This window comes from Belonocnema kinseyi, chromosome 2, assembly GCF_010883055.1.
Source record: "Belonocnema kinseyi isolate 2016_QV_RU_SX_M_011 chromosome 2, B_treatae_v1, whole genome shotgun sequence".
NCBI lineage: Eukaryota > Metazoa > Arthropoda > Insecta > Hymenoptera > Cynipidae > Belonocnema > Belonocnema kinseyi.
Window position 1 is genome coordinate 53,352,090 of NC_046658.1, and position 14,700 is coordinate 53,366,789.

Consider the following 14,700-nt stretch of genomic DNA (forward strand, 5'->3'; position numbering starts at 1 on the left):
ATAGGTTGTGAATAAATAATGGCTCATCGTCATTGAGGATTGGTATTTATAAAAATTGTCATAAGCAATAAAGGAATAGAGATTATAAAGCATAAACAATGCTATTATTGGTAGGTATCAGTTTTGCAACAGTGTTAGGAAATATTTTCACAATGGTTGGCCTGGATGATTTTTTATTAACAAATGAAAAGTCTAGATAATTTTCTCTTAGAAATAGAAATTGTTTAACAACCATTCATGGCGAGAAGTTTTCATTCGATCCGAAGATTACGTTTTGCTTTCAAGAGATCAAAAACTTTGATCTAGACAATATACGAGTGTAACATTTTTTCTGAGCAATAGATTCTGAGGTACAACTGTCCAAATATGTCACTTTTGGTTAAAAAATGTATTTGCTTGTAACGCTGTAAATGTCAAGCGGTATATACCTTCTCTAATGAGAATGTAAAAATTTATTAGACAATTCATTCGGTGAAGGTGTAATGAATCTAAAAAATTGTTAATTTTATTTCCAGATTTAGACGCTGGAGAAATATCTATATGAAAGAGGCGCGAAATTTTCTGCAGCAACGTTTCTTTCACTTTGCACGGCTGGGAATCGAACCCAAAACAACTATATACTCTTAGCTCTTAGCCATCGTGCTAAAACATTAACTTAGCACTTTACCATCTGGGCTACGCTACCTCCTATGTAATCCTCTCCAAGATATTCTTTTAAATTAAAAAAATAGATTTCTATTAAAAATGACAATAACTACGCTTAATAAACATCAGGCTTGCTTCGCTTCTAACACTTTTTTGTTCATCCTCTTACATTTTCGCTACTTAAGAATAAAAAAATTAGCATTAAAACATCGAAAGGAAGGCAAGTTCACCCCGTGACGATCCCGTTAAGAGCAACCACACTCCACACCTGCGGCACGTGGTCGGAAGTAACGCTAGAATTATCAGTGACACACGTGCCGGTACCAAATCGCACATGCATGAAACATATAACACATACATTAGGTAAAAAAGCTATTCCTGGTCTATGCAGGCGTGAGTGAAAGAACCGATAAGTAAAGTTTCAAATGTCTAGATTCGCGAAATTCACTTTCCCGTGAATATCGGTTACACGTGACTGCTCCAAGTACACATATTATAGGTATAAACATGCCCTATAACCACTAACCCCTTTTACTATTTAGTTAACGTCCCCTAATCTACTCTAATTGCTATGTTGATCTAATCCTTTGAACTAATCCCTTTTAAAATGTTCCTAAACAGAAATAGAGTGAGAACGGACCAGCAAGGGGTCAAATTACGACAAACAAACTCAAAATCCAGCATTTCAGAAGGAATCAACACGAAAGATTATTGAACTTTAACTTAAAAGAGGAAAGGCTTATTACCGTTCTTATTGAAATACTTATAGAAATCAAAAGAGATTAAAGGCACTAAAAATATTACTTCCCTATGCAGCAGAAAGTAGTAAAATCATCTTCATTATAATTTATTAAGTATTTTGTATTCAAATTTGGTTAAAACTAATTTCTTTAATTAAATACAAGTAACCACAGAAATGTCGGATTGGTACAATGCAGAGAACGAGTTCATTTTGGTAGATATGTTTGCCTTGTAAGTTCGAGTTCGATCGAAGCGTAACGGATCTCTGGCATGGATGCGGGTACCTAGAAAGGAGGAGGGGTTTGGGATAAGCAAGTGGAATGAGTAGAAGGCAAGCAACTCCCCTGGAAAACCCCTCAAATTAGAGAAACCGGCTGATTATGTGCAACTTGTTAAATGTTACCCAGTACATTATTCCGCTATCTCGCAACACCTTACTTAGCCTCCTGAATAAGTTAGTGGTCGGATCGATAATCCCTTCCAAAATAATAATGACAAAGTTTATACCCAAAGTTATAAAACAGTTTATTAGAAAACCTGGATTCTTGCCTGAGTTAAAAAAAAGTTTACTATAAAACCTAGATTCTTGCAACTTGAAAAGTGAAGAGCCGGAAAGTGGAAAACGTCTACATCAATTTTAATAAAATCCATCAAGAACACATCAGTAATCCTCCGACGCTAAACTCTCCTTTCAAAAAAGCAGACACCCTTTCATCACCAATTGATACGAATTGCCCGTTCCTCTTCTAGGTCCAGCACCACGAATCACAAATTTCTCAAGGGTCGGAGTCTCCTACGCAAAAGTAAACAAAGGGGCTGTTCCACCAACTTATGATGTACTACCCCAGAAAATAATTCAGTCTGTGAGCCTGTTCTCCTAGCATGAACAACAGACACCTATCTTCAAGACTTGAGGGGTGGCTTGGACCATGGTCGCTCGGACGATTAGGCACCCTTAAAAAGGGTCTTCTCCTATTGGTAGAACCTGGCCACTCCCATAGGCGGTCCTTCTGAACTGCGATCAGGAAACACAAGCTACCAACGTGCTCATACCACTTCAAGTCGATGCTCAGTCCTCGGCGCGACTCTGAGTCGCACGCACGCGCGTACTTACGCGCATCAGTCGGTATTCTAAGCCTATAAAAATCAAGCGAACTCGGAGACTTCTATACTAAAATACCCGATAAGAGTATCAATAAACAATCCTTAATAGTCAAACTGTTTCAAAGGATGATAATATTTTAATCACGAAGAAAAGGTGGTGTACATTGTTAATACTCAAGGAAGTTGTCATACCTTGTGTGTAAGGTATGACTGGACTCTTTAACTACTAGTCAGTGAAGTGTTTAAACAATTTTGCTTCGAACCAAAGATTAGTTTTTAGGAGGATTGTGATAATAAACTGGGACTAGTGTCACTGTACTGCGAGTCAACTCATCATTATTCAAGGACCTTTGACTATGGTTGTACTGTAAGTATCATGATTTTGAGTTTAATTTCAATAAAGAGTATATATTGTTTCCTCGAAATTTACTTCGAACAGTTTGTTGCAATAGTGGCGTTTATCATCAGAAGTATAAATAACTGAATCAGGCACATCTATAAAAGTATTTTGCTTAAAATTGGATTCCACAAGACATAGAACTTCTTGACACTTTATTAAACTGTCTTCGCCACTAACAAAACTTTTAATTTGCTCTAATAAGACCAAGCAATTGTGCAAATAAAATCTTCAGTTTCTGAAGATGTCATATAAGAATAAATTAACAATCTGACCTAAACTTTTTTATTCTAATATCTAGATATCATCGGCCTTCTAATTAAAAACAAGCAATCAAATCACCCTTTTTAATCGCGACCTTCATGGACCAGAAACGTATCAAATAAATACATCAAATCTAAATAGACCACCTTCAACCCTGCAACTACAACAATACACCAACTGGGCGTTTCCTGCAAAAAATAACGACTTCCTGGACCATAAAAAAGGCATTCTTGATGAGGTGCATGTCGTCTATTCGGAAATCGATTTGTCTCCCCTACATAGTTTTCTCACGTATCTAATCAGTGGGCGTTCTACGAGTTTCTCATTGGCGTGTGGGCGTTATCACTCAGTCCCATTGGTTGGCTGGGATCCTAGTATCTAAAATGCGTTTACGTTCGTGATTGGTATCGTGAGAGATGCCTTTCGTCGAATTAACCACCTATAGACGTTCTTGTTCGACAACTCCATCTTTGATCAGTCCAATCCCAGACCATTTGATAATTTTTTTCTTCTCGAACGACCTCTAAAATCATCCTTGTCCTGATACTTTTAATTCTCCTCCAATTCTGATAATGCTCAAACTGCAATTTTATCCACAATATACGAAGTTAATCCTTGAAATTCGCTTAGAGACTCGAATAGATAAACGTCAAAACTTTAAATATCTTTCTGGAACAACAGAAGAGATTATTTTCTTCAATGATATGCCAAATCTGACACTCTGTTCACCGCAGATAAAAACTAGATCGCATTTCTTATACCCATATACACTTTGCGTCAGGTTGCTTTGAGCATTCTCTAAGCGAAAAGGGGTCAAACCGGATTGATTATGTGGTAGTTTGTGTGTGAATTCGATTAGGAATGTTCACCCTGCCATTGATCACAGGGCGACACCTTAAAGACAGATTAAACGAATGTTCCAGTAAGACGATCCTCTTTATCTTGGATCTTAAGGCCGTCAAGAACTCTTTGAACCCGCTCTCGCAGGGCCTTTTATCTTGCCAAATGGGAGCTGACAGTTTAAGGGTTAGGGCATACCGAAATAATGACAAATATGAAATAAGCATTCCAAAACAACGAATAATTCATACTTTACCCTGTCAGTAAATTATACTTCATAAGAATTTATTTCTCCAGTACCAATCTAATACTCTAACTAATAAAAATAAATTTTCCTTTCTTATATGCACATTTGTTTAAAATGCAATAGTTTTCTAAACAATCTTTTTCATGCTCATTTTACATTACAATATTCATGATTGAATAATTTTCGAAGTCTGTTTTTAATTGTGAATATTTTTCATCCTCTTTTTGCATAAAATTAGTTATAAAGTTAGATTTCTATTCGACCTTAAATTAAAATCTTACAACAGTTTCACAAGTTTCTTACGGCTAACGTTAGTGTTTTATAACAATCAGCAATTGTCATATTTACATGCCATTCTAATGGAGTACTCAACAGATCCAGAGTCACTCGTTTATTTTAGCCCACGTTAAATTTAACATTGTTACTCCAAATTTAGCGGCAGGATATAAAAAAAAGTTTCGTGATCTATCAGATTTTTTATATCACAGGTTTAATTATATGTTATACTAAAGAGGTTCATTTTTAACAAATTGTAGACATTTTGTTACAAATCGTTCTTTAGTCCATTTTTTATCGACATGGAATTATTAAGAGATATTCTTTAACAAAAGAGTCTTGGGTCGTTAATTGTCGTTAATTGTTCGTAATTAACAAGAGCGATATTGCAAAGCCCCGTTAATTCGAACCTGATAAGTGTATTATTTTCCTTTCGAGATGACGTCTTAGAGTCGAGGAATTAACTTGTACACAGGACCTTTTTTCGTAATCTCGCGAGAAGATCCGAATATCCAAGGATTGGTTGTATCCCTCGTACCGTTTTTCCAACACCTCCGAGATATTTAGTGGTTGAGTCGCGAACATATCTTCCGTTTAATATCTAAAGTTGCAGGGCTGAATGTACCCACAAATTTATAAAACCGATAGGATCTGATCCGACAAAATAAATTCAGTTATCGAATTTTATCGAAACTTTTACAGTATCATATCATTCTTGGTTAAAAATTTCCGACTTTTTGAATTCCGCATAATAGATCTCTAACTCAGACTATAAGAATCCAAAATTAGATCGTTCGAATAGAAATTTTCGCAAAAATCATTGCAATCGTGAATCAAACTTTTTTTACACTGTTGCTGAGTCAATCACAGGAACCAGTTCAACAACATCGATTCTCTCTGGAATATAAATCACTTTATTTTAGGTTGAAAATGAATAAACCGGAGCAAACGAATTTAAACTATCTTGATCTTCTTTATTATTCTTTTCTTCTTATTTTTCTGTGGAATGTTCTTTAGGGTCGAAATTCCGGAATCGAGACTTGCTTGCAAGAAAATTTATGGGAAGCAGCCCTGAAAGCGTGGCCCGTGCTCATAGGTCCTCCACGAGCCAAGCTTAGGTGCTCAGAGGTAAATACTCGCGCTTTATGTACTGCAGACACGCGTGTTCGTGTACGCGCTCGTCTCTTGCTACAATCTCGGCCCTGCATCGCCGGCCGATGTATCATCTTACGCGATGCTAAAGGCGATGACTTTATCACCGATCCGGGCAATCATTCACCTTGTTGAGTTTCCTTCTCCCTCTCAAATACAAAATACTCTCTCTCCTCTCCTACAGTGTCTCGACCTGTGTCCTCTGTCACTAAGGTCAATGGTTAGGTACTTCATACTAATGAATGTTTGCCTAATTGCGAAAGAGAACAATCTTTTTCTGAACCAATTCCAGAACACTATATAGATAAAGCGAGAGGTAGAGAAACTTATGTGAGAATGACATCAAACATTTTTACTGATATTTTTTGCATGCAACAGCAAAAACGAAAACTAAATATTTATTGACGAGGATGAACATAAAACCTGATTATTATTATTATTAATTTGCCTCGAAATATGCATTTGAAGAACCATCTCTGGGGAGTCTAGACCTCTTTGAAGTGGAAGTTCTGGGGAGACGTTGAAAAATTTTCAAGTAGGTGTCTGCAGATCGTAAATTTTTGAGTTTGCGTGCGATTCTATAAAATCCAGAAAACGACGTGTAACTCGCGAATACCGCCGATAAAATCCCATGGGAGGAGTCCCTTTTAACTCTATAACTGAACATATAACTAGGAATTGCTATGACCTGCTATGACTTTTTCGCTCAGTTTGAAAATAAATAGTCCCAAAAAGTAGTTACACATTAAAGAAGAAAATTCGATAGTTTATTCATCTTCACCTAATAAATCTGTATCGCGTTCATATGCAGAAAAAATTAGTTTGTTCATAAGGCACCAAGTTTGAATGATTGTATATCTTCAAAATTATCTGCAGCGAAAATCTACAGGGTTCTATTAAACTTAGTGAATATCCTCAAGTAATGAATGAACTTCAGATCAAAGAACTCCTTATTTTATCCACTAAATCTGACAATCATATTTTGTCTCGTAATGAGAGTATTGAATAAATTGTGGAGCTCCTTTATCCAAAAAATCGAGAGCATTGTTCGCATCGTGACATAAGATCATTAATCTTTCTCGAGCAGGTTAGCGACAATTTTTGGTGAGCGGTTTCCATCTGTGTGCCACTCATGGTCAATGACTTCTGACAGTGCTGTTTACAAGTTCCGTAATTTGTTCTGATAAATATGAACGATGTTTCCAATAATTTTTTATGAGGAAAAACACCATATTTAATAGTAACAAAATATATGGTAAAAGTGTATATTCTGAAATTTTAGATCAAGTTTTCTAATGGGATTTAGGATTCTCCAAATTCCTTGATACATAGCAGAGATTTGATTACAAATAAAAGGCTATAAATCTGTACTAAACCTAAGCAGATTAGATAATTCTGATCTATTACGATATCCAGCGGAAAATTTAGTTTTTAACTGCAGATTTATTAAAACGTTTTCTATTCCCGGTATGATTCGAGGCGCCATAATTTTCTCGCGTTTCCGTCTATCGATCTCATCGTCGTCCTGGTGCGGATCCGCGACTGAGAATTCCGGGAAGTCGGAGAACATCTTGTCAGGCCACCCACGAGCACCCATAAGTATAATGCAAAGTACGACCGGTGCGTCCCATAAATCGGGATTTTATCTCGATTGCCGCGACACGTCGTAAGCGATTGCGCAATGCTAAATTAGACCTTCGTTCATGTAGTCCTTTGATCGCAGATGTCAAAGCTTCCACCGATTTTGCTGATACAAATTGAGCTGGAAAATTAATTTTCTGCAACAAACTCTATGGCGGAAATCTCATTTATGATTTATATTCTATGCCAACTTGTGCATGTGACATAAGAAAACAAAGAAAAAATCAAAGCTGATATAATTAATCACCCAGTCTTTTGGTTGTTTTAAAATATTCATATATTATCAGAAATCGATTAAAAATTGATTACAGACCTATTAAACTAATTACAAGTGATTTTTCGATTTCGAATCGAAAAATCAATCATGCTGTATCACCGAGAGGGACATTTAAGATTCGCAAATCGCCACAGGAGGTACCCCTTTTTTCCTCCTTCACGCGCTTCACGCGCCGGCAACTTTCCATCTACGAGTGCCGAAGAAACTCCACCGTTTACCGTCGCCCACCGTGTGTCAATTAAACTTTGAATAATAATTTGTTGCTTATGTACAGCCATCGCGACGTTTGCCAGGTAGGTGTCCGCAGGCATTCTTCAGCAATACGTACGAATAAACTTTATGCATGTGCAAATCATTACACTTATGTGTAGAGCAAAACACGTTCGTTTTCTTCTTTCGACGGCTTGTCCGCGTGAGACTTAACGAAAATAATATTAATGTCTTTACACAGATGCCAATTAGCATTGTCAGGGGGAATCGATGTGCCTCATTCGTTATGCAGTTCGGACTTCAAATGCCTACTCTGGAAGAGTTTGTCTTTAATATGCGTACAGAGAATATATGAATAATATTCATCTAGGAAATTAAAGACTGATTTTTTAGTAGATGATAAATGCAAAAACTGATTTTTATCAAATTTAATTTTACGATCTTTTCTTAATCTATAAGAATAACATTAAAGGTTTGTTTAATATTTTTAGGAGTCGTGTGGGGTCGCCGACAATGTCAGCGACTGTTGCCGGGAACCAGCAACAACAGCATCCTCATCCAGAGTGGGACATCAATGATCCAAGCGTTCCAAGGGTGAGACATTTTAGACACATCACGCCAATGCATTGATATTACTAATAGAAAGAGAAAGTCTAGTGATAATCTAGAGATTAGCAAACAATGAATTCCAAGTACATTTATTCCATCGGATAGTCACTTTAGTGGTCAACATATCGTGCTTGCCTTAGATGTATATCCTCACGAGACTTTCGTTACTCAACGTCACATTTTTTCAAGGTCATCGAATACGATCAGTGGTGCGAGTGGGCGGACGGTCACGTGAGGAGAATCTATGGACCGGATTGCGAAGAGGCGCGAAGACACGCTTCCGGGTGGGCAATGAGAAACACGAACAATCACAATGTGAGCATACTCAAGAAATCCTGTCTAGGGGTTTTGGTTTGCTCACAAGCGTGTACTTTGCCTGGTGGCGGCAGAGTCCATCTTCGGCCAGCAATTTGCGACAAGGTGAGAAGCATTTACGATCCTATCGTCAAATCAAGATTATCTTGCCCTGTAGCATATCAACATGATCGTATCAGACCTTGCTTATAAAGAAGCTGCAATTGGCCTCTTCTGAATCAGTTTGATAAACGGCTTCGTATAAAAAAAGATTATTTTTAAATATTTTCCTTAATGGAGGATATATTACGTAACGAGCTAATTAAGTAATTTGAAGAATTCTTTGACAGGATACTTTAATGTAAAAAACTATGTATACTAAATTTTAAATACAAGATGATTCTGGACGAATTCCGAGCGTTTTTATATAATATAGTGTTTTGGCAAAAACAGATTTCGGGAAAAAGTACAAATACCTAATAACTATTTTTTTAAATTAAAACACTAAAACTGATGGTCTCGTTTAAAGACTACGAGATTTTTTTGTCGAGCAAAACATTATCTACAACTTGATAAAAAATAAATATATTGGATAATATTGATTTATTATTAAAAATTAAATGAAATCAAACTGCAGATAATCTTTTTCCCAAGAAAAACGCTATTATTCATTAAAACTATATCATTTCCCACATTTTGATAAGAAGCCAAGCAAGAAGCGTTAGGAAAAAGGTTTCGGTAAAACACAAAATCTTTATAGATAAGCATTTTTTTTCTTCAAATTTTCATCGCGGAATGGCCTAGCTTAATAATTTTATAAAATGTTTCCAAATTTCTTAATTTATCCTTAATTTTTTAGGCTAGAAAGAAGCAACAGGGAAAACCTTGTCCAAACAGACAATGCGTTGGCCGATTAGAGATTCTTTCTTGTCGTGGACATTGTGGTTATCCAGTGACTCATTTTTGGAGACACACGGACCACGCAATATTTTTCCAAGCAAAAGGACAACATGATCATCCTAAACCGGAAGCAAAATCAACGTCGGAAGCGAGAAGAAGTGTGGGCGCTGGAAGAAGAGTCAGAGGTCTAGCTGTTATGCTAGCGAGAGAAGCTGCCCTCGGAACAAAGGTAAGAATCCCACTTTTTTTTTTTTAATTGAAAAATTTTAAATCACCAATAACAATTAATTTCAATTTCTTCTTTGACATTAAATGGTATGGTCCTAAAAGGCTTTATTTTCTTTTTGAATGACTCCCCTACAAATTGTTCCTTTTGGTGTCAAAATGTCCCGAAAATTTTGGTAGAATTAAAAATAAAGTATTTTGGGAAGTCTCAAGCCCATTTTTGCAAAATCTTGCTTATTTTATTTGCCGTTTTTAATGGATTATTTTAATTCGGAATACACGAATTTTAGTTTTTTGTAATTCAAAGTAAAATAATTCATAAAGATGAAATTAAAAAAAAGTAAACAATTTTCTGCAAAACTTGAATATTTTGTTTATTTTTTGTCAAAAATCTGAGTGAGGTATTTCTCTAAAAATAAAACAATTTTGATGTTACAAGTTTTCTTAATAAAAAACAAGAATTAATTTAATTGGTTACATTGTAGCCTAATAAGTTGAAATTATTTAGTGTTCAAATTGAAATTGTACTTTGTTTTTGACCTAAAAAAAGGTAACATGTTAGTGTAGAAACAGATAATTAAATTTAAAAAATTTGGACTAAAATCTTCAAAAATGATATGAAAATTCTAATTAAAAAATTATTTTTTCAGTTAATGTCCTTAAGAGGTACCAAAAGGCCCAGTACAGAAGTCTTGGAGGGGCCAACAAGAACGCCTCAACCTCCACCTCTTATTTCCGATAAAGGTTAGTTGACTTGAAATTTGTTTATATTGCACTTACCTTGGTTTGACGGTTCAGCTCTCTGATAAATTCCAATCACTCTCTCACGTTCGAAAGTAAAAAATCAGAATCGCTCAGTGTCAATATTACATATTTGATTCAATCCCACGATTCTCAAAAATAATAACTGATTTACTAACAAAGACGAGCTCAATTAAACAATGCTCGATTTTTGTAAACAAAAAACGCTACCGTTTATCGAAAAATGTGCGACATTTATGAAAATTTCATGAAACACGAAAGTTCTGATGTATATTTAAGGCATTGGACGATTTCGCGTTTTGCATAAATTAGAAATCCTTAAAAATGACAAGCGGGATGTAAACCAAAACAACCGGAACGAACAAGTGTAAAGACGAAATGAAAGATTTCTTTTCTGCACTTATACTTGTCTGATTCTGGATATTTGATTAATTATTCATCAAAATTAAATTTGGGAGAACTGAAATATTATTTCTTCGCGTAATTTTAAATTAGTAAATAAATCAAAAGAATAAAACCAGCGATCTATATACTTTGAATTCCTAACCTACAATTCAAGGAGATTGATACGCGTTCAAAATTTGAATTCGTATGATTGTCTATATTGTCAAATATATCCTACGGCTCACAAATTATCCAGTGATTTACTTTTTTACGAAAACGACGAAGTTAAACTAATTAGGTCAATAATACAAGTCTGCTTTATCAGCAGCATCAGCACTAACCGGCAGCACGAACACGACAATAAAAACGAAAACCGCCAAATTGCCCTTTGAAATTGCAAAAAAAGCGCCCCTAACGCGCTGTAATATAACTAGACTGCTCTTTTCAAATTTAAATTTTATTCTTTCCAAATATATTGTTTTAATAGTGGAAAATAATTAAAAATCAACTGTATTGAATAAAAGCCATATAAAATTAGCAAAATTATTTGACAGTCACAGTATTATTTCATTTCTAAGTTATAAACTTCTGAATTTTTTCATGAAGCGAACCTATCCGCAATTTAAAGTATAGTTTTACTATAAAAATGCTGTAAAATCATTTAATAGCTCAACAGATTTAAGTTCAATAGTTTAAATATCTTTTAATTACAACAGTTTAAATATAGAAAATTACAAAATTAAAATTGTCTGACGATAAATGTTGCTCTTTATTTAAATATAATTGATTTCTTAAAATGAGAACTTATCCAATTACAATATTCCAAACTAGCAGTAAATTACGGGCGCGATGCGAGCGTTAACATCTCTGGATCTTTATTTTGTAACATTAAAAACATAAAAAAATGAAAAGTCTATTATTAAACATAGCTTTAAATATAAAAAAGTTTTTCCAATTTTCGAAATCATACAATTTTAGATTAGGTAAAAGTTTAATAAAATGAAATTATTTCGATTGGAATAAATATAAATTGAACATGTATCGTTCTTTTAAAATTGAGAAATATCAGACTAAAATTATGCAAATTGGACAATTTCATTGGTAAGGAGTTAAAATTATATCATTTTTAATTCAAATAGTTCAAAGTTGAATAATTTTAAATTGAAAACAGTTTAATGATATAATTTAGTATTAAAATTAATAAGATAATTTTTTTAATACATAGTCATTTGCACCGGTATAAATAGAAAATTTGCACTTTAAGCATTTAAAATTGATTTTTTTAAATATCTTTAAAAATTAAGTTTGTAGTATTAAATGGAAAACATTAAAAATGAAAAAATTTCTACCATGGAGTGTTGACAATTAATTTAATCCGAACTGAATTAAGAACTGAAAAATCTCTAATTAAAAAAATTGTGATATTTGAGATATTTACATTTTTATCTATTAATTTTTAAATTCTTCCAATGAAGTATTTTTTAGTTTTAAAGAATTCATTTTCTTACGACAGAGCTAAAAACTGAACAATAGTACATTGAAAATTAAATAAAAAAAGAATACAAAATATTTTTAATTTTAAGCCTTTCAATTTTAAGTCGTTTCTTTTCTAACTTAAGATTAAAATTTTCAAGATTTTGAAACATTTTCATATGAACAATAATTTAATTTTCAATACCTACTTAAAAAATTCACATTGTGAAGGCTTTATGTTGACAAAATATTTGTCTTCGTTTTTCATTGTTTTGAATTTATTCTGAAGGCATTTAATTCAGAATTATTTATTTACAAATTCTTTAAACTGAAAATTGTGCAACTATCAAGCCTTTCTATATTATCTTTTACGATTTCAAAGAATTCAAAAGAACAAAATCAAAATATGAAACTAAAACTATTACATTTTTAACTTACTAAAATTAAAGCCAAGGATTTTAGAATATTTACATCTAAAATTATTAATTATAAAACGGATTGTGAATGTTTTCAATATGAAATTTTGCAATTTTAAAAGATTTAATACAGAAATTGTACTGACATTTTTAATATTTTAATTTTCAATTAATAGAATTTTAAAGTGCTCATTTTGATCTAAAGTGCAAAAAGAATAACTTGAAAATTTGTGATAAAGCATTTCCATGCAAGAGGGACGTCATTTTATAGGTAATTTTATATGATGTAGAATTGACGTATACTAATAAACAGTCAAATCGACATGATTAGATACAGTCAACAGCCGGATTTTTATTAGTTTTTTCCTTTTAAATTGTAAAAATGGATGAATGATAAAGGCAATTAGAAATACCTGATAAGGTGACCTTAATCCCAAAAATCGTGATTATTAGGATTTTCTGATTATTAGGATCATTAAGATCACTGGGATATCTATCTTATATAATCTAATAAAATTTTTAATGTTTTACCAATTTGATAGAATTAATTAACAAAATCTGTTTTCCAGGATTCTCTTGTTCCTGTTCGCCATTCGAATGTGTATGCGGACTGCAGTCCAACATTCCCTACCAACCTTCTCATCAGCACCAGAACACCGACATGTATACCCAACAGACCCCATCGACGGACCCCTCCTACTGGATGCAGGATCCAGTCCAAAATCACGAAAGTACTCTCGGTTACTGCCTTCCGAGTCAGGTTCCACAAGAAGCAGCATACCCAGATTTCCCTTCATTCACCGGAGACCTCTTCCAGCCCGAAGAAATTTTCCAACTGGATCAACCCTTGAGACCCGACTTCCCCATGAACGCTCAAGACGTCGCCAGATCACCGCCCACCTTACTAGACCTTGGAAGTGGGACCATAAAGTACGAATTAAAACAAGAGAATCAAGAGCACTACTGGACTCAAATCCTCAGCGAAGATTCCAGCAGCAGCCACTTGAGTCTTCCTCCGAATCAGCAAGAAGACAGGCTCCAGTTCCACGGATTTGAAACCGACAAAGATTTTGAATCCACCAGAAGACCTATGAACTGCTACCCCATGACTAAGGATGCAAATCAAAACCATGCCCTTCTAGAAACAGTTAATTATCCCAGTTACCCCAGAGTTCATAATCAAAAAGACTACGACACTAGAAAAAACGATCCAAATCAATCGTATTGGTGTCAAGAAGACCGACCTAATTTTGCAGGTTTTGAATCTCAGAAGGAGAATGACCTCCTGAATGAAAGGTGTGCTTATGTCTACCCAAAATCTCATGATCTTCATAAAAGTCAACCGTTGGAACAAATTGACCCTAGTCGTTCTCCCAACACTGAAAATAATTCCGCATTTTCCGATTTTAATGGTTATCAAGTAATTGAACCAGTCAACAAAAGTCCCGGCTCGAATCGATCACCTCATCAGGTTCAAAGGGTCTTGGAAGAAAGACTCAGTTATGGAAGTCATGAACAGAATCCTGCTGTTATGGAGAGACTCTTTTCTGATCAGAATACGAATAATACCGTCGTACATTCGCAGAATAGTCCGGAGCCCTTCTTTTATCCCAGTAATGATAGGTGTCATTACACATGTGAGGTTCTGGATACGAGACTTCCTCAGGTTCCAGTTGGTCATAGTCATCCTGCTGGCTACGGAGATGTGCCGGAACTTGAAATGCCGCCTTATGTTGATTATACTCTTGTCGGAATGTTGTGCAGTTCTGGTGAAGAAGAAACCTCGGCTGGTATTCTGACGAACTGTTCCCAATCGGGGCAAAATTATGTCCCTCATCACTAG

The 14,700-nt window shown here is 34.6% G+C and overlaps 1 protein-coding gene across 1 annotated transcript; it reads left to right on the forward strand.

Moving 5' to 3' along the window:
* The first annotated feature begins 2,846 nt into the window (after positions 1-2,846).
* On the forward strand, positions 2,847-14,700 carry LOC117167926. Its single transcript, XM_033353171.1, has 6 exons — positions 2,847-2,857; positions 8,286-8,388; positions 8,593-8,823; positions 9,557-9,826; positions 10,473-10,566; positions 13,427-14,700. The coding sequence occupies exons 1-6, from the start codon at positions 2,847-2,849 to the stop codon at positions 14,698-14,700; spliced, it is 1,983 nt and encodes a 660-aa protein (XP_033209062.1).